The sequence below is a fragment of the Thermobia domestica genome, chromosome 16 (assembly GCF_964235325.1).
Source record: "Thermobia domestica chromosome 16, izTheDome1.hap1.1, whole genome shotgun sequence".
Lineage (NCBI taxonomy): Eukaryota > Metazoa > Arthropoda > Insecta > Zygentoma > Lepismatidae > Thermobia > Thermobia domestica.
Window position 1 is genome coordinate 188,945,851 of NC_137469.1, and position 20,892 is coordinate 188,966,742.

General features: G+C 36.1%; 1 protein-coding gene and 1 long non-coding RNA gene across 2 annotated transcripts in view; one reads left to right on the forward strand and one right to left on the reverse strand.

Moving 5' to 3' along the window:
* Positions 1-684: 684 nt before the first annotated feature.
* The window catches only part of LOC145673574 (uncharacterized), a 38,140-nt gene continuing 17,932 nt past the window's right edge, over positions 685-20,892 (reverse strand). The window contains exons 3-4 of the mRNA XM_081743415.1: positions 7,646-7,806; positions 685-958 (exon numbers count right to left, since the gene is read on the reverse strand). Of these exons, the coding sequence (XP_081599541.1) occupies positions 759-958; positions 7,646-7,806 (361 nt within the window). The 3' untranslated portion in view covers positions 685-758. The remainder of the gene's footprint in view (positions 959-7,645; positions 7,807-20,892) is intronic.
* LOC145672853 (uncharacterized) lies at positions 9,604-19,489 on the forward strand. The gene is made up of 3 exons (XR_014128689.1): positions 9,604-9,801; positions 17,851-17,997; positions 19,016-19,489. It is a non-coding gene; the product is annotated as an uncharacterized LOC145672853 (long non-coding RNA).

A 20,892-nucleotide genomic window follows, 5' to 3' on the forward strand; every position in this document is an offset into this window, starting at 1 on the left:
ATTTTCCCGAAACATACATATGCCGCTATGCCTTTATTTATTGAGCACTAACTCTGGGACCACGTGGGATGAAGAGCATTAATTACTTATACAGTTTCAATTTGATTTTGAGACCAGTTTTAGAAAGGAAGAAGTTGGTCCAACCATCTTAGTAATCAATATATCTCGAGAACAAATTTAGGTGTAATTCTGCGGTGTTGAGCACTGATAATCACTTATTAACCACTAAATCCTGACGAAAAGATTTGCATTTCTATAATGTGGATAGGCCAACTTCAAGTGACTGAATTTATAAGTCATGCCACTTGTGAAGTCCCTATTTGTTTCTTTATAGGTGAATCCTGCAGACAGATCCCACGACACTTCTGCAAACATAGCAAATTCGTGGGAGCCGTCTGCCATCAGTGCTTGTTCTTCTTTCTGCGGAAGATATAAGTCTTCGTGAACAATGTGGACATAACGCATGGCCACATGGCAAGAAAACACGTGTCTGAATATACAGACGACATACGGGACATGCCGTTTCGCCTTCCCCGGCTTCAATTGCAGCTTCTTCTATTATTGTTGTCTCTAACTCACTATCCTGAACTAGGATGGAAACCAGAGGCAACGAATCAACAGTTACTCTGCGCCAATCTTGCTGTCTTCCATCATTCTCTTCTACATTTTCTGTGTTTTTGTCCGGTGGTTCCCGGGAAGACATTTCATCATTTTCTGCGTCTTCTTGCCCTTCTGTTTCATCTTCTTCAATGGCGGTGTTAATACCATTTCTGAATAAAGAAGAAGTCAAATGACGAACATTTTTCAGGAAAGCCGGTACTGTTAGACGCCCTCTGCTCCCTTCCTAATCTTTCATCAAATTGGACTTGGTATGCTGAAGGTGTTCTTGATACGTTTAGTCCAAGTCTTATTTGATTATATGTAACTATACTTTCTTCACATATCTTTACTAGTAGATCTGCAAAAGAAAGCAGATATAACAGAAAAAAATTAAAAATAACAGCGTACAGCGTTAGCATTTATAAACTTATACATGATGGTTATAAATTACTGTCATTCTAAAATTTTGTATATTACGCTAAGAAGGAAATGCGTCGTAACATGTGTAATTCCTTAAATTAATAGGAAAAATGAAATCTTTGAGTTTAAGGTCCCACTGTTATGGCGGCTAAGCTAAAGGAGATGGTGATGGTAAGAAATTAATGAAATGGTGGAATGAAGAAAGTGAGAGGAAACGGGAGAACTCAGAGGAAACTCACGCACACGGTGCTTGTCCACCAGAAAGTTCACTTGGCGCGAGCTGGGATCGAACCAGGGACCCCATGCATCAGAGGTGAACACTCTGCCACTGAGCCACCGCGGCCCTTTAAATTCGTAGAGAACATCATAAAGTTTGCTTTTATTACTGCTGTTATCCATTACTTACAGAGTTGGTCCTTAGGATGAGAATTTCTAAAGATGGAAGCAAATAGCGGGAAAAGCCATTTTGTGTCTTGTCTTTTAATGAAAGTCGCTTTCTTAACGTTACCGAAAAGCAATTCCCTACATGGTTCAGGGTGAGTGATTTAAAATTAAGAACCTTTCTTTCAAGTTCCACAGAAGTGAAAGTCAGAACTGTCATTGACAACATCATCGCTGTAGAAAGTTAGGAATGTACATACAGGAGCTCACCTAAACTTTGTCAATAGTTTTTTTTCCACATTGCGTAGGCATCTCACACAACCTATAAGCCCCTTTAAGCAAAATTTCACTGCATTACTTGTGCCAAGTATTGCAGACCCTGGTAATAATTTATAATCATCCAGTATTCCTCTAATTGCTTTGATTTCAACGAAATGGACGCATACGACATTTTTTTTTCAATTTTAAAAAACAGCAATATAAAAATCTTTACCTATTTGTCTGACAGAAGTTCAGTTTACAGTATTTGCTGGTTTTGTGTAAATTTTCTGACATTGTGCAGTGAAAGTGTGCAGTGAAGTAGAGCATCTACGCAGGAATTGAATTTTATTTCTGTGTAATGACTTCCTTCAATAACACTTAAATGAAATTGAGGAGTGCAAAAATTATCCACTGAGTATTATAGTATTATACTTAAAACAGAAATGCTTAGACGGCACTAAAATGTATAGCAAGTAACGGATCACGCAAATATCTACACAAATAATATCGAATGTCGCTTTTTTTAATTTAAAATCTATCATTTTCTGCATTTGATGTTTGAAGTAGGCCTATATTTGAAATCACTAAGGGCTGCTGAGGTCATGTTTTAGTCTTGTGAACACAGCAAAGAAAAATATTGCTTAATATATTCATATGCAAGGACAAAACATATACCAATTGATAGATCTAATTGAGCTAAACAAAATTATATATACAACTCTTAAAGCTAATATAATACGTAGTTATTGAGGAAATTGTGAAAAACTATTGTCTTTTGTGAACTTAGAAATTGATGTTGTACAAGAACCAAATTACTTCTAAGCTAAAACTGTTACTAAAGTATACCCTAATTAAACTCTTCTTTATGATACTAGTAAAACAACAATATATATAGTATAGTTAAATATCAACATTATTACCTCTTCAACTTTCATTTCTATTGGAGTAAACTCAAAAATTACATACATCGACATACTTGTTGTTTTATTTCTATCATAATATTTGATTGCTGTGTTTTATTTCTCAGTTCAGCAAACTGATATTTTAAGCAATCCATTACGACCACATCAATGAATATAAGTCAGCAAGAACTTTCTTTAATTTTTCACAAAGTAGGCAATCATGCAGTAAAAACATGAATAAAAATGGGTGTTACAGCTAGCAACACTGCTCGCAAACATTGCCCATCCGGAGAACTGTCAGATAGGTGCGTACCCGACGTAATTCGTGCTTAAAAGTGACGCCGAGAGAGAGAGAGAGAAACGTATACGTTAAATAACAAGTCGTACAGCTTTCTCTCGATTAACAAATTTCAGAATTGTCCAATCGTTTTCCCATCCACTACTCTTTTATTAATCGGGTATGCCTAAAATATACCTTATAAGAATTTTTTGTCAATTATACCTAAGTGGCTCAGTGGTAGAGCGTTCACTGCGCCCCCACTGAGTTCAGCTCACGCCGTGTGGACTTTGTGGTGGACACACACTGTGCTCGTGGGTTTTCTCGCCGTTCTCCCGTTTCCTCCCACTTTCTTTATTCCACCATTTCATTCATTTCTAGTAATCACCGTCTCCATTAGCCTAACCGGCATAACCATGGGACGTAAAACTCAAAGATTTCATTTCATATTTCAATTCTACATAAATGATTTACATTTATTGAGTCTATGCTCATTTGAGTCTGATCTATAATAATTTAAAAACGACTGTGTATTGTTTTGTACTTCCCGTTCAACCTACTTGTTCTAGGGATTTCTTTTCAGGGGTATTATCACTATATGTGTATAACATAATCACGCTGCTGTTTTGTTTTATCCCTAAATCCCAAAGAACATCACAATGTACATTTCGTGTACGTCTCGATTATGATGAGGCCGAAGAGGAAAATCTCAGATTTTTATAAAATCTGTGAGAAAGCTGGTTCTCCCTCCCACTTCCATACCTTCTGTTCTTAAACGAAACTTGTTATAAAACTTATTTTTATTTTTTATTTTATTTTATTTATTTTTTGCATGCTATACTTGAAGGTTTATGAGATCTATCTTATTAAATCCTGATCTACAATCTTCTGAAAATAACTCAGGATTCTATTCTTTAACTTCTTGTCCGTACCACTGACTCCACTTTTTTTTACGATGGTCCATTTCTAACCGAATAAATTAAAATTCAGGATGTACCAAAGTCCCTCATCGTCCTTTTTAAATTAACAGGGATGTTGTTTCGTTGAATGTGAGATAGACAGTACACATTAGGCCCGAAATGATACTTTTCGGAGTATGGTCACATGGACGACCGCCATCTTGGATTCCATATGAACAATAGGTGGGTAGTGCGATATATGATCATGGGGTAGAATTTTCTAAGAATGTCAAATACAGAATCAGATGTCATGTAACTTAAGTTGGTGAAAAGTTACTGACAACTGAAAGTGATGTTTACCTGTTACACAATATGTTCCACATGCTCGTGCTGAGCAATGCACTTTTGCAGACGTTTCTCGCAATTGATGTGAACAAGAAATCAGGCTATCGGGTCAAATTTTCGCACAGGCAGCAGCGATACATTGTTGCAGATGACGAAGATTACGAATAGCATAGCAAAACCAAAGTCATAGCAAAACCAAAGTCTTAGGATATCCCCAATGGTATAAATCAAATGGCGTTAGATTTTGTGTTCGATAGGTCATTCAATTGGCCCACGTTAGCAAATGCATGCGTCAGAGAATTATTCATTCATGTAATGATGCACCACGTTGCCATAATGGGGGAATGACATCGTGTTAAAAAAAAAAGAAAAGAAAAGAAAATGGGTGATTGTACTATCTTAGAACATCGCAGCTGGCAGCATCTGTTTCTACAACAGCTCGAGGTATTGTTCCACACTTCCTGCAATGAAAAGGGAGCGATTATTCGCGTTCCTCATCTCTCTGCACACACGATAATCTTTGCACCGGCCATTTTGAAAGCATCTCTCCATGCGGGGTTGACAAGTAACCAATAGCACATGTTCTTTCTATTAATAACCTCATTCACGTACAATTTAGCTTCATTTGAATGGAATATCTGCATGCCAATTTAAGGTTTAGCTGTAATTGCTCGATAGCTCACTGACAAAACTGGACTAGCTGATCAGTTTTGCTCTTGGAGAGAAGTTGCTGCATTTACACCTTCTACGAATGCTACTGATAACTGTGCAATAATCTATGACTCAGTCCACATTGCATTTATAAAAGACGTGTGCTCCGCTGGTGTGATATCGAGAAGGAGGTAACAATGCAATAGCTGTTGCTTCGTTCATGGCTACCCACGTCTCCTTAAATTTTGTTAATAACTGTGACACTGCAACTTGGGAAACATGCTCACGTTGTGCGTGACGCTGGTTGAAATCGGCACCCGCTACACGGGTACCTCTTTCATTCTACAGTTTGATGTGTTCCTCACGTATTAACGGCATGGTTCCACGCCTCCCAGACAAAGGAAAACATAACTTTCAGTTGTCAATAACTTTTCAACAAATTAAGTTTCATTAAATCGGATTCCATATTTGCCATCTGAAGAAAATTTGTAGCGCATGATCATCTATCACACTATCCCCTTATCGTTCATATTACAAATTTCAATTTCAAGACGGTAGCCTTCCGCGTGACATATTCCTAAAAGTGTCCGCCTAGACGTATTGTGTATTGCTTAGCTCACATTCAATGAAACTACAACTCTATGGATTTTAAAAAGGATGGTAACGGACTTTTAATACGCACTATATATAAGGAAAAGCTTTCAACGGCTCATTTTGATCTCTATATCTTATTGCAGTACGCCAAGCAACAATTTGCATGAACAATGAATGTAATACACGTACAACAATTGGACAGAATAATGTGACCAGGCCTAGCACGCTGTTGAAACATTTTTCACGCTAAAACAATCTGAATCCGATCGAAGTATGAACAGATGCAAATTATGAATCCTGGTTTGTGGGATGTTGATAAACAATATCCAGTTACTTTAGATATGATAATGTAGTAAAGCGAGACCTAACACACTTCTATTTTAAAAGAGGCCATTACGGTTAGATGATACATGGAACACAGTGATCGTGTGCGTGTGTGTGTGTGTGTGTGATTATAATATAAAGTGACATATTTAGGTGTTAGTAGGTTTGAAGGAATAAACTAATATATATAAAGGAGAGAATCCAGTTTTAACTGTGATGGGAAAGAACAATGCTGCTGCACCTCTGGTGTTATGAGGTATTTTTAATCGTAGAATCTACAAGCAGCAGCCTGCAACAGTGACTGCTGAAGATGTATATTTCATACGAAATTGTCAGTTCGTTATTCTGTGACTGTGACTGTATGTGGGAATCTGCAGCAGCGTTGAAACAATGGCAAATCGTGCTCTTCGCCAAAGTTCAATTGAGAAAGAACTTAAAGAACTTTTAAATGAATCTGACATAGAAGGTAGTGAGCTCGAAGGTAGCATGGTGGAAATAACCCTGTCAGATTTTGATGCAAAAGACAGTGCTTTGAACATTTTATTTGATAATGCAAACGGAACAAATGGAAGCAGTGGTACGTTTCTTGCAATTAATCCCTTGTAATATGCATGATATTGTAGTGATGTTAGTTTACAAACCTGCCGGACAAGTCGTAGTTTGTTTGCTTACGTTTTACATGTCCATTTTTATAAGTGCTAAACCTGACATTGTGCTACTTGAAAAATTGTAACTTGTGTTGGCAACGCTTCTCTGGTGACATCTCCTATAGTGTGCAATGAACGTCCTTCACACTGTCCATCTTTTCTCGGAAACAAAATTTGAAAGAATTTCTCCATTTCAAAGATAAACGGGATAGAATTATAAAAGATTAATCCAGAATTCAATGGAATACTGAAGTATACCCCACTCTTCCCCATTCTGCCGCACTTTACTGCACCACGATCGAAATGATCTTAGAAGCCGTCTTTCTACACATACTACATTGTACCGAGTTGGTATTAATCTGTTTGATAGTTTTTCTACACAAACAAATAAAATAAAATGGTCATAGTTACTGTCATAAATAAAAAATGGTAACTTTAACAAGTACACACATATAGTTGGCAACACTGTTCTTAGAAACCTAGTAATGATAGAGAATAAGAATATATGATATCTTAGACATCCCAAGTTCATATCAGACAAGATAAATTATTTTCCGTGAGAAATAATGACCTTTATTTTGTGAGCCTCAGAGGCACCCCAGTTGGTGCTCCATGTAACCCAAAAAACCTTAGTGTTCCAAGGTTTAACTAGTGTAATCAGGGCTTGGCTATAGTACCCCTTCGCATAGGCGCCCGAAGGGGGTGAGGGTGGAGCATGGGCCCTCCTGGCTCACGAAAACATATACCTACTATAGCAACCATGGAGATGGCCCCCCTAGATAATTTTCATCGAGTGCCCCTGGCCCTTCACCCATTTCTGTAAAATTTCATGAGCTGCAGTTGTATAAATCGGGATCTGTTGATGAAAATTAACTTTTTCCGTTATTTTAGTGGGAATTGAATTCTTATTTCTTGCCACTGTCCGTGTCTTTTTTGAACCACAGTTTCATCCGCTAACTGTGTATGCTCGCATTACATTATAGTGGCTCTCGATATGCCCAAATCACTTCACACTTCCGTTAAAGACGTTCACACTAACCCGGTACCAATAATCTGCTCTCGTTTAAAATCTGATAGATTTTTCATTTGGACATAACCACCGTCACATTAAAACACTCACGGATGAACTCAATATTGATTGATAATCGGTGATCAAGATTCACAACGTACATGGACATCAAAACATGATAGTCAATTACAACACGTATTGTGTAATAACACTCGAAACTTACACGTGGTTTTCAGCTATTGTTCACATTATTCTACCTAATGCTTCTATATGCCTTTTCAAAGTCAGCATTTAGAAAGGATTCATTTATTTTCTACGAATCAAAGACTACTTACTTGTGCTCTTCCAGAAAGAGGGGTGAAATCCTACTTTCTTTAATAAGGTAGAATGAAAGCTCTCTATCAAGTTATTGGTCCTACAGGGCGATCCAAACACAGAAAACCCTTCTGGTGTAATTCTCCGTAGCCAGTAACCTCTAAAATATTGTTGAAATCTCGTCCCACACAGCAAGGAATATTTCCTCAATCAAAAGAAAATATTTTCCTTGGTTTCCAAAAGGTTTTCCTTCTCTGAAGATTTCCATGCTGATTTCCCCAATGTATTCCGAATATTTTCTGAAAATATTTTCCCAAAAATGTTTGTAAAAGATTTTAGAAATTACCGGGAGTACATTTTGAGAATGCTTGCCGGAAAGTAAAACCAGGAAAATATTCACAAAATATATAAGAAATATTGTTTTGGATCTAATTTAATATGTTTTCACTGTTAAGAAGGGAAATATTTTCGAAATGATACTAAAAATGTTTTCCATATATGATACGGAAAACAATGAAACGAAATATATTCCACATATTTAAAAAATGTTTTCTAATACGTTATTTGTAATATTTTCTATTTTTACGAGAAAACGTATTAAATATATATTTTTAAAAACATTTAGAATATTTTAAAAATAAATTATTTCGTAATATAAGAAATATTTTTCAGAAATGTTTTAAAAAGGTTTACTTAATTTTAATAAAGTATTTTGGTAATCTTCTCCTATAACTTAAATTAAATATTTTCGTATGATATTTTAGTATTATTTTCAGAATATTTTATCGAATTTTGAATATAAAACTTTAAAACAGGTAAAAGAAAACATTAAAAATGAATAGAAAATGTTTTCCATTGTGTTTTGGAAGATATTTTGTGTCTTTAGTGAACAACATTTTCTGTTATAGGTCTATTATAGAAACATTTTTACATTGTTTTCAAAATATACTCTTCCGTTACTGGAGAAAACATATTCCTTGTTATATCTGAGAAGTATCCCAAATATTTGCCGGAAATATTTTTTAAAATGTGTTTGGAGAACATTTAATGAAGTACAGGAAGCAGTGGCGTCGTTTTACTATATTAAAGTAAATGAAATATCCTGCACAATTTTCACATTTCCAGTAATAAAGTTAGCAAAGATTCACTCCACGAAACAAAATTGGAAATACGCCACTGACAGGACGTGCATTTTTAGAACGTTAGTAGGAAAATAATGTAAGGAAAATTTTCACAAATTGTAATGGAAATATTGTGTTGAATGTAATGTAATATGTTTTCAATGTTGAGAGCAGGGGTAAAAGTGGATCTGAAAAGTTGGGGGGGGGGACGATAGGTAGCGGATGACGTCACACCGTTCCCCCTGCCTATCTTTGCCCATTGTATTTTTGTTTTTTTAGGAAATGGGGAGAAGCCGTATATATTTTTTTGAGGTGGGGGCGGCGTTCCCCCGCACTTTTACCACTAGTTGAGAGAGAAAATGTTTTCGAAGTAGCGCTAAAAATGTTTTACATGCATGATAAAGAAAACAGAATAGGCCTATGAACAGAATAAAATGTTTTCCAACATGTCATTTACAATCTTTTCTATTGTTACAAGAAAACATAAAAGATAATTTTTAAAATATTTCGAATACTTTAAAAATAATTTCGTTCGTAATATAAGAAATTTTTTTAAAACGCCTATTAATTTTGTATGGAAATATTTTTGTTACCTTGTCCTGTAACTTAAATGAAATATTTTCGTGCAATATTTTAGAATTATTTCCAGAATATTTTATGGAATGTTGAATAAATTCTCTCACGAGAGTTTCGTAGTAGCATTATTACCAATCATTATACTAATTATAGCAGCATCAACGAAATATATTTGTTAAAAATTTGAAATTTATGACATCCTGCCTTCGCATAGGCATTATGTGAGATTGCAAATTTGCATCGCTACATCAACCGTCATTTGTTTATCAAAAGTACCAGCATTCCTTGCGCGCTATGTTGAGTATTAAGACATGACAACATCCATGAAGTTCATGTGAAACACTAATTCGGATATCATTTCACAGTTATAATTATTACATAATTAGGAAGAAGGCAACTGGAATTAAACGGTCGTGCCTATGAAAAAGGTGTCCAATTGGAGGCCGAAATGAAATGAAATGAACAGACAAGAAAAGTCGGTAAGTATAACGACTACATAAAATAATTTAGTTTTATTTTCTGTAAGGCATGTGGGATGCTAGATTGTCTCCTAAATGATTTGCGCTAGGTGATTTAAAATACGTCACATGGCATAGATGAAATTCAAAAGGAGCGTCAGAAGTAATTGTCGAAAAAGTATAGTTACTCTTTTATGATTTGCGTATATATATACGCTGCCGGATGTATGACGTAAAAACTACAGTGCAAAAAATATAAATCAGCCTGTACTACGTGGCCACTAAAAAGCACCAATAGGCAGGGTTCTAGAATCTAAGTTCCTCTTTCCATTTATCTGTAATAAAGACAGAAATCAACGTGCCCTGCGGGGCTCTAACCCGCCTTCACTTGCTAACGCTCGCTCGGCAATACTATGTGAATTAAATATTTTACTTTGGTACAGAAAAAAATATCTATTAACCTATATGGAGGACCTGTGTTCTAGAACCTTCCCGCACCGATACTATCTGAGTCAGAGCATTGCGAAGGTGGAGGACATCACGAGCGAGGTGATGCTTCCAAAGGGAAAAGATACGGGCAAGTCTTTACTTTAGGTAAGGCAGTGACAATAACCAATTGATCTGAACCGGTTCCTGCAGTAACAGTTCCTAAGAAGGAGAGAGAGAAAACAACGTGCCCTGCGGGGCTCTAACCCGCCTTCACTCGCTAACGCTCGGTCGGCAATACTATGTACTGACATAATATCACTGCCATGCCCAAAGTAAAGAGTCACAAAAGATGCGTACATTACCATTTTTATGACAGGTTATAAAAGTTCTGCGTGCAGTTTTACTTCTGGTGTGCCACTCGCAAGCAGTATCTCAGAAGTATTTTTCCGGGGACATTGCTCATGCTATTCTAGTTATTATTGTAAACGTATTATTTTGGTCTGCTCCGGCGAGCCACTGCCTTCCCAAAAACAGGTCTGGAAGAAACACTGCTCGAAATACTTAGTGAAATATAATTCTTTCTCTACTTTCCTTCTTGTTTTCTATTTAATGATTTTCGCCAAGACACGTATAAATTTTTCACTTGGCATAGATAAAATTCAAGGGGACCGTCAGAATTGTCGAAAAATTACAATTCTTTTACGATTTGCGTATTTATGTTGATTCCTGATGTGTGGATAAGAAGTACAGTACAAGAAATACAAACCAATCTGTGTTAGGGGGCTACTAAAAAGCACGAATACGACCTAACCGAATCAGGGAGGGTGAAGGCGGGGGGGGGGGCAGGGGGTGCTTCCGAAGGGAGTAGGCACGTACATTTCTATTTTGATGATGGGTTAATTCCGCGTATATTACTATTTTAATGACGTATTTACGATTTTTTTCAGGGTAGAAGGGCTTGGCTAACTTTCTTCTGCAAGATAATTCATTTACTTTAATATAGTAAGAACAATTTCAAGGGGCTTAAGCCCGGAAGCCCCCGTTAAATACACCACTGGGCTATAATAATTCTGGGGTTCACTCGAGCAGACGTTTACACCGAGAACAAATTTTATAGATAAAATGTGATGTGAAATATTTTTCGTGAAGGAATGAGAGCGTTAATGTAAATATTTCTGTCATTGCACAGCTTATTGAAATGGATTTTAAATGCAAATAGGGTAGATGTAAGCTCCGGGAATTTGCGGTTTATACGTCAGTTGTGGACATTGCGATGGCCATAATGTAAACATTTTTTTAAAAAGAATTATGTAATAAAGAGAGAAGGATTATAAAGTTTCTGCAGTCATGGTATGGTGAAGCGCGTAAAATCAACTGCGCAAAGTGTGGAAAAGATTTATTCAAGAAGAAAAATTCAGAACAGAGGTAATAGCCCTACCTGTTTTTCCACCATCCTCGTTTATGCGTACCCCCTTCCTTGTCACTGACGTGCGTGCTCGCTACGCTTTCGCTCGGGCCCACCTGCTGTGCTTCTGCCCTGACTCACTTAGATAGCATTCGTGCTTTTTTACTGGCCACCTAGCAGAAGTTGTTTCGCTTTTTCTTGTAGAGCTCCTCATTTAGTGCATAGGGGGATGCGGTTGCTCAGTGGTAGAGCGTTCACCTCCGGTGCTTGGGGTCCCTGGTTCGATCCAAGCTCGGGCTGTGTGGACTTTCTCGGGGTTCTCCCGTTTCCTCCCACTCTCTTCATGCCATCATTTCACTCATTTCTCATTATCACCATCTCCTTTAGCCTAACCGGCATAATCGTAGGACGTTAAACTTAAGGATTTCTTTTCGTTTAGTGCATGTTCTGCAAAAAGGAACCGAAAGATGGAAGAAATGCGTCAAAATTTGGTAAAACACTCTGCTCTAGTATTGCCTGATTCTGCGTGCAGGTTTACTACTGGCGTGCCGCTCGAAATAATTGTTGAAAAATTATAATTCTTTCGCTAATTTTCTTATTGACTCTTGAATGGTTTGCGGCAGGCGATATGTAAATATTTCACTTGGCACATAAAATAAAAGGGGACCATCAGACTAGATTTGCCGAAAGATTACAATTATTCTTTTGCGATTTGCGTATATATATGTGTATATATATATATATATATATATATATATATATATATATATATATATATATAGATAGATAGATAGATAGATATATGTGTGTATTGTATTCAGGGTTTGCCCAAGTGGGCTCAGCCCGGAAAAACCCACCTGGATTTTTGAGGTTTTCGTTAGTATATTATTGGTGCAATTAAGGTGATCACATTGGAAGTGATTCTTATTAGATTTTGGACTTTCCTTGGGCGAATTAGTTGCTTTCACGTTAAGATATACAACATTCAACGTAAGACCTTTATAAAGTTCTGAATGCATTAAAAAAGCCGTACCTTAGATTGAGATAATTATAGAACAAATTAATGTATGGATTGTGCTTATAGCCTATTTGAAGTAAAATATGCAATTTTATATTTTAGAAAATACTTTCCGTGAATAGTGTGCTCGCCCACTCCCCGACGTCGAAGGACATTATCCCTCATACATCTGATAGATTTAGGGCCATAGGTGCTGGTACTACTAGTAAATATGTAGTGTATTAAACAGTTTAGTTTAGTTATTTGTTGCTAGTTTTCAAATAAGCTTTCTGTAGAATCAACAGCAGCAATAGCATAAAAATTCGTGTCAAATTTAAGAATCTTAATGCTCTGAGTTTCGAAGAGTACGTAACGCTTACTATTTCAAGTGCTGCATTGAACCTTCGTACTAGTGGAAGTTTCGATGTACAGTAAAGAAAGCTTGCATTTTCGGAAAATAATAATAAACCTTGGAAAGAAGTGCTCGGGAAATTCCCGCAATTAAACGCACAAAGCATCGGAACTGAATACTTCAACAATAAAACTATTTGAAAAAAAAAATGAAATGAAATCTTTGAGTTTTACGTCCCACAATTATGCCTGTTAGGCTAAAGGAGACCGTGATTATGAGAAATGAATGAAATGGTGGAATGAACCAAGTGAGAGGAAACGGAAGAACCCGAGAAAACTCACGAGCACGGTGTTTATCCACCAAGAAGTCGACACGGCGCGAACTGGAATCGAACCAGGGACCCCAAGCACCGGAGGTGAACGCTCTACCACTGAGCCACCGCGCCCCTAATAAAACTATTTACTTTATGAAATATGAATTATACTGGGTGTTTCAAAACAACACTGACAACGTTTGGGAGATGATTCCTGACACCAAGATAAGACAAAAAGTATAGATCAACCTCTGTGCACAAGTGCTTCCTTTCGGACTTATAGGCTGCCGAAAATATGAAAAGATGAACTTTAATGGTGTATAGCGCCAAAACTATGGGACCTACCGTAGTCGTGTCGAGACTTCACTTAGGAACAAAATGTGCACTATAGAAAAATACAGGTTTCAGAACCCTGCGGTACTCACCAACTACCTCTTTTTCATGTTTTCGGCAGCTTATAACTCCGAAAGGAAGCATTTGTTCATCTAGGTTGATCTATACTTTTGTCTTATCTTGGTGTCAGGTATCACCTCCCAAGCGCTGTCGGTGTTGTTTTGAAACACTTTGCATATATATTAATTGTTTTAAATTAATTTTCTGGGAATACGGTCTTGCAACAAGTGCTCGGAAAATTCCCGTACTTGAACGCACAAAGTATCGGAAGTGAACTTAAAAAAAAAAAGAAAAAAAAACATTTATTTTACGCGAGAAAATATTTAATTTTATTTTAAGACATTTTGAAACATTTATTTTATAAAACATGAGTTATAGATTGAGTTGTTCTAAATTAAATTAATATATTTGGTGTTCATATTTGGCGAATGTCACTGAGGGTATTGGGCTGAGTCGTTCTACATTTGTTCGTTCGTCTGCCTGTACCACACATACAACAGGGTACCACTTTCCGTCTTTTAAGTTTAAATTTTCAGGTTACGAGACACACTAAATCTCCTGTACAGATTTTGGCGACATACTAACCTAAAATTTCAAAATAGCTGGTATCCACGCCGCAGTTTTCTGTTTTTCAAGTTGAAATTTTCAGAGTAGAAGCACAAGACACTCTACATAAACTGTATATATTTTGGCGGCGATCCAACGTAAAATTTCAAAATGACAGTCATTTTTCAAGACAGCAGTGAATAGAAAATCATTGCAAGTTGTGACAATCATAATCTTGAAATATAAATCACATTTTAGCACTTTTACCCCAAAGGCATTGGAATACTTTAAAAAAAACTCAATTAAACCCGAAAATACCCGAAGACCCCCATATGGGCCCAGGTGGGTTGGGCTTTTTCAAAAAAAGCCGGGGTTTTCAAACCCTGATTGTATTGTATTTATTTTTACCCGTTTACATACAAATTATTCACAACGTGAACGTATGAGTTGGACACGTCACAAGAACATTGAATGTGTACGTATTTATACATTTAAATCTACCTGTATTGAATAGTTTTGAATTGTATCTCTATATCTTCCAAAATGTGGTGCGCCAAAAGTAAACCAGCACCTAAAATTTAAAGGTCTGAGTGACGACTAATTGATCCTCGCACAAGCCAAGCCGATTAACTTAAAAACTTGAAATTTGGACAGTACATAGGATTTGTGACATATGGTACCACTAAGGAAGATTTTTTAGTAATTCTACGGGAAAGGGGCAATAAAGGGTGGGAAGTACTTTAATAAGGTGGCCATATCTCTGAATCTCGTAGGCTTAGATGCTTGAAGTTTTATTTGGACTTCTCATTTAAAATAATTTGATACGTTTTTAAAGGTTTTTTGATATTTTAGTAAAAATGGGAAGATAAGAGGGGAAAATGAAAAACAGGGGATGGGTTTGCAATTATTGTAATCAAATGTCGATATCCCGGAACATTTGAAGGTTAGGAACATGGAGTTTGGACTCATCATTTAACATAATTAGACACGTATTTCAATTTTTTTGTAAAATTATTGTATATATACCTTTGACACAACTTAGAATGGAAGAAAAGGGGCAGATACGCGGAAAGGGGTGAAAGCATTTTAATAAGATGGCCACATCTCCGAATCCCTTAAGCTTAAAAACTTCATGCTTTGTATTTAGTCTCCTCATTCAAAATAATTTGTACGTGCTTCACTGATTTTTGATATTTTAGTAAAAATTTGAAGAAAAGAGGGTCAAAGGAAAAAAAAAAATTGGTTTGAAGGTTATAAACATGGAATTTGGTATTTGGACTTCTAATTTAAAATAATTAGATACATAATTAAACTTTCTTTTTTAAATATATGTCCTAGAAGGAAAGAAGTAGGGCGCTGACGGCGATGGAGGGAGAATGGAGCTGGTAAAAATTAGTAGACACGTGTCCAAGAGTTTTTGAAAATTCCGTATATTAGAGTGAAAAGGGCTTAATTGTTGGTCTGACAGCGAAACGAGTACGTTTAGAGCTAGTTGAAACGTTTAGAAAGTACGTAGTTCAGCTCTGCTGCATTGGGTCCTTGGTTCGATCCCAGCTCGCGCCAAGTGGGCTTTGTGGTAGACAAACCGTGTGCGTGTGTTTTCTCGGGGCTGTCCCGTTTCCTCCCACTTACTTCATTCCACTATTTCATTCATTTTTCATCATCAGCGTCTCACTTAACCTCGATGCATAATCGTGGGATGTTAAACTAAATGTTTCATTTCATCTTAATTTCCATGTAAAAGTACCTGCTTCTTGAGTCATACATAATATTTTCAATCCGTGAATAATGCTAAACTAGTGTATTAATATAGGTTGCTGACGTTATAGTGCCTACAATTCTGATAGTTATGATGTGGTGGACAAACACCGTGTGCGTGGGTTTTCTCGGGGTTCTCCCGTTTCCTCCCACTTTCTTCATTCCACCATTTCATTCATCTCTCATCATCACCGTCTCCTTTAGCCTAACCGGCATAATCGTGGAACGTAACACTCAAAAATTTCATTTTTTTCTGATGTTTATGAATTCTGATAGAACAACTTCGTGTAGGCTTTGCTTTGGAAGTAATTTGGAAAGACGTGACTTGTTCTATGCATGCCGGAAAGTATCTCTCATCCATGTTGAAGTTCGCGAATAGTTTGTGTTTTCTGCATTACTACTCCCTGACTACAGCGTGCGTGTAAAGTCAGTTCTTATTTGTAACAATGTATATTTCTAAAAGTAAACAACCTATCACAGTTTTATTTTCATCGAATACATTATTAGAGTGTACCATTTGGTTAAGTTAAATTTCAACGTATACACCAGCATTTTTCACAAATTCTAAAATGTTAACAGTATTACACGCCAGCTAAAGCTGATGCTAGTTTCTAGGATAATCTAGATTAAAAATAGGTATTGACTTTACAACCACCGTGTATATTCTGAAACTGTTAAATTATTCCTTGTCTTCCTGTAGATTTCGTAATAGTTTTATAGGTACGTTGCTTTCATTAATTCCTAATTTACAACTGCATGGTTAGCTGGTTTAAACAAAACAAAACAAAACAAAAAAAAAAAAAAACTTTAAATCATGTGAACTTCATGGTGACGTCTTTACATATCGCACCATCTGCATTACGTTTATCTACTTTTCGCCTTTTAATCAAAGGGTCCCGTGTTCAATTCTCGGTCGAACCACAACCCAACCCATTCAAGGTGTCCCTTTAAGCGAAAGTCTTCTCCGTGATAACCTTGGTATTTCATAAGGATGTTAAGCCTAAACATACGAAACGAAACCAAATTATATATTTCTACTTGAATGAATGCCTGGTGTTTTATAAAGAAGCCAAGGTTGCTTAAATATATTGATAGAAATTGGCAAAATGTATCAACTGCCTACGTAGCTTCCAACATCAGCTTGGATTCGACTTTGTTTTAATTTTGTTGAATGTTATCTACATAACAAATTTGTAATTAATATGATACGTTGACCTTAAAATTTTACATACAAACACATTTAAACTAATAACAGGATTTTTCCAGTGGCTAAGGCGGGAGTTTCCTGATTTATATGTAATTCTGTATAATGTTTTTACTTGTGTAATTGCTTATCTTTTTGTAATTCTGAAATGACTCTTGACAATTATATTAACAACTAGGCCTATGTAAAGATCAGTACAACGTATTTTTATCAGGAGTCCGTGAATGAGTCGGCAATCTCATTTGTGACCAATTAGTCCCGGTTTCCTGTCGAAATAGACAATTTCTCTTGGATGTAAGCCGAGAAACGGTTTGGATTCCCTTCCAGCATAACCTTCTTGTTGCATAATAACACCAAGACGAAACAAACTAATTTCTGTCCATATCTAATATAAATACATAGAGTAAATTATTTAAACAAAAAAAAACTTTTTTTTTCAATAAAAACCATGGTTTTTGCCAAATCTGTACAACTGCTTGAAAATTAGTATGTAACTTTCTTTTATTGGAAAAACGAAACGTCAGTGCAAATATTAATTTTTGATGATGCGCCAATTGCAACTGACTCTGTGACACCGTCGTCTAAAATCAATGTAATTTGTTTAAGGGCATCAGTTGTATGCTCTAAATTTCCATTACTATTACTTGAGTGCTTAGTGTGTATTTCGTTACAGGTCTAACAAATGAAAAACTTGGAGGTCACAGCTCAGAAGCCATCACATGAAACATCATGAAAAAGAGAAGTGTAATAGCTGAGCAATTTAGTTGGCACGGTGCAAAAGGAAACAGCTTTCACTCATTAATCACTAACACAATAATAGGTAAGAAACTCTCCCTACTGTTCTTTAATTTCATTTTCAGAGTGGAAAAAAATTATAGAGGTTGTCATTTGAAGAGGGATACACTATGTTTAAATTCTTGTAAAAAAGGAAAAACTTTCTGGTGCCCTTTTTATTTTCTTTCGCTTTAAATACATACTATTGTGCCATGGATACTTCTCAGAATCATCTTCCTAAACTTTATTTTTCAAAAGCATGTACTACAAGCGCTGTTATAACATTTAAAACACTTTGAAAATCCTTATTTTAGCAAAATGTGCAATTTTCCCATCTTCAAGTGACATGTTACATTTAAGTGTCCGTGGAAGAGAGAGCTGAATATGTATAGAGTATATTTCATCCTTTTACTGAATTGTTCTGTCATGGTAGTTTTCTTGAGCATTTCATGATTCATTCCTACATTCGCGATTTTTTGTATTCTTTGCAATGCAACGTTAACAAAATTATTCATTTGTATAAGGCAAAGTAGTATGTATGGCCTGCTCCGTGGGGAAAGAAATCGAGCACGGTAGCGGTCATCAAGGCCTTAGTAACCACCTCGGCATTCACCTGGTGCGACTTAGGGAAAAAGAATGATCGGGTCCAGATATGATATCAGAGCCTCCAGAATGAGACGCTAGTTCTTCATCAACTCAAATGCTGCCCACATGTTTTCAATTTTTTTTTTATTTTTATTTTTTTTTTTTTAAATATTAGGTTTAATATTTATAAGATGCTATACTTTTTAAAAATAAATGTGTGACCGCTTCAACATGTTACAACGTCCGTAAGTAAGCTGCAGTCTGAGGTATGTCACTTTCAGCTGTAGCTGTTGTCTTCCTTGCCGTTTACATTTTCTTCAGGATTTTACTTTTGTAACACAATATTGTCTTCACAAGCTGCTGTAGTTCCTACACAAACATTTTAAATATTTTTGTAAGTTTAAGATGTAAAAATTAATCTTTAATCATTCCTTGCTGTTATTATGTTATTAAACACTGCCTATTATTTTTATTTTCAGAAATTGTGTAACACAAGAGAAACGTAACTAACGATGAGATCGCGTAGATTATTGGGATATGGCTTCAGCATGACATACAGGGACGAATAAGATGATCAGTTAAGAATTCAGCTGCAGTTCCACAGAACTTTAACTGACAATTCACAGCATTGAAATTATAGTTAGTTGTGGTAATCAAAAGTGACGTTATAAAGAAGCAAATATATTCAGCAATGTGATATTTCTTGAAAATACAAAAAGTGACATTTCGTGAAAACATCTATTGCCCATGCGGCGTAGATTTGTAGAACATATTTTCAGTAAATATTGTTGTTGATTTTTATTTAATTAGTGTCAGTGACATAATTTTCCTTAACAAGTGTTTACAAGTTAAAATGTGAATTTCTGATATTTGAGAAGATTGTTCTTAATGTATAGAAACAAATAATACGAGCAGCATGAAGATGCTGCTGAAGAGAATTTAAATAAATAAAGCCAGAATAGTGTACGTTTATATTTTTATTTAGCTACTAACCGATATAAACTAATATATATGTATATTTATTATAGTGGACAGTGTAAATTATAACTACATAATGTTAGCTTGCTCTCATAATAAGCTGATTTTTTATTATTATTATTATTAACTCAATCTTATTTACACACAGAATGCTTCTGGGTGTTCCACTGCTACTATTGGTATGTGGCCACGCCGTCTATGTATGTTAGGGTGTCTTATGTGATGTTGCGAGGTTCAGACTGCAAATTAGAACCTTCACAATCATCGCGTGCCAGTTTTCAAAGCGGCTATATTGGATTTATTATTTTTAAGATAGGAAAAGGATTGCCAACAATTGTTTCTTGAAATGGATGTCTAAACTTCAATCCTTTTTCGTATTAAAAAAAAAAAAAAAAAAATCCAATACAGCCGCTTTCAAAATTGGCAGGCGACGATTGTGAACACACTGATATGCAGTTTGAATCTCGCAAGTCACATAAGACCCCCCAACATATATACACGGCGTGGCCACATACCAGTAGTACCAGGGAAACACCCAGAAATATTCTGTGTGTAAATAAGATTTTGAGTTAAAAAAAAATGCTTAAAATTATGAGAGCAAGCTAACATTATGTAGTTATAATTTACACTGTTTATTATTATTATTTTATTTTGTTTTTATTTATTTATTTTTGTCAGTGTAGACCGCTATGGTTCCTCGTCATGAAGACAGAGTGAGGCAAAGATGTCTAAGCAGGTAAAATTGTACAGAAGAATCTTATGTTTTCTTCCAGCTGCTATGTCACAGCCTGGCCGCCTTGCTTTCAACCCACTATTTGTTCCCAGCAAGAAGCCGTCATATATGCAGAGTGACGCAAAAGTCCGGAGCCCATAGGCCAACTCGGTTACTATTGCAGGTATGGAAACAAGGTAACACAAGGACTCTTTTAAATTCCAGCAACACTTTGTTTTTGTACTAGTGTACCGCTCAATAAAGAAAATGCGTTACCTTACATCATGTCGGGCTACACGAATGAAAGAATGTATGGTTTGAAATTAGCTACACCGAGAAGAATTGAAAGGAGACACAGTGAAGGATAAACATGCAAATGCAGTATCCACGCCAGTGGCGTAGCCACCACGGTGTTGGGGGTGGGTGGAGAGCAGATACGAAGGACGCGAAATTTGGTCTTGCACTATATTTTTCATTGTGTCTTTCCGTTCCCTTTGGTCCAAATAATTTCAAACCACACTTTCTTTCATTCAGTGTTGTCCAACAGTGGCAGCGTTGTACTTTTCGTTATTATTGGGCAGTATACTAATATAAAAACAAAACTTGCTGCATTTTAAAAATTTCCTTCTGTATCTTACCTTGTTTTCGTATCTGCAATAGTAACCG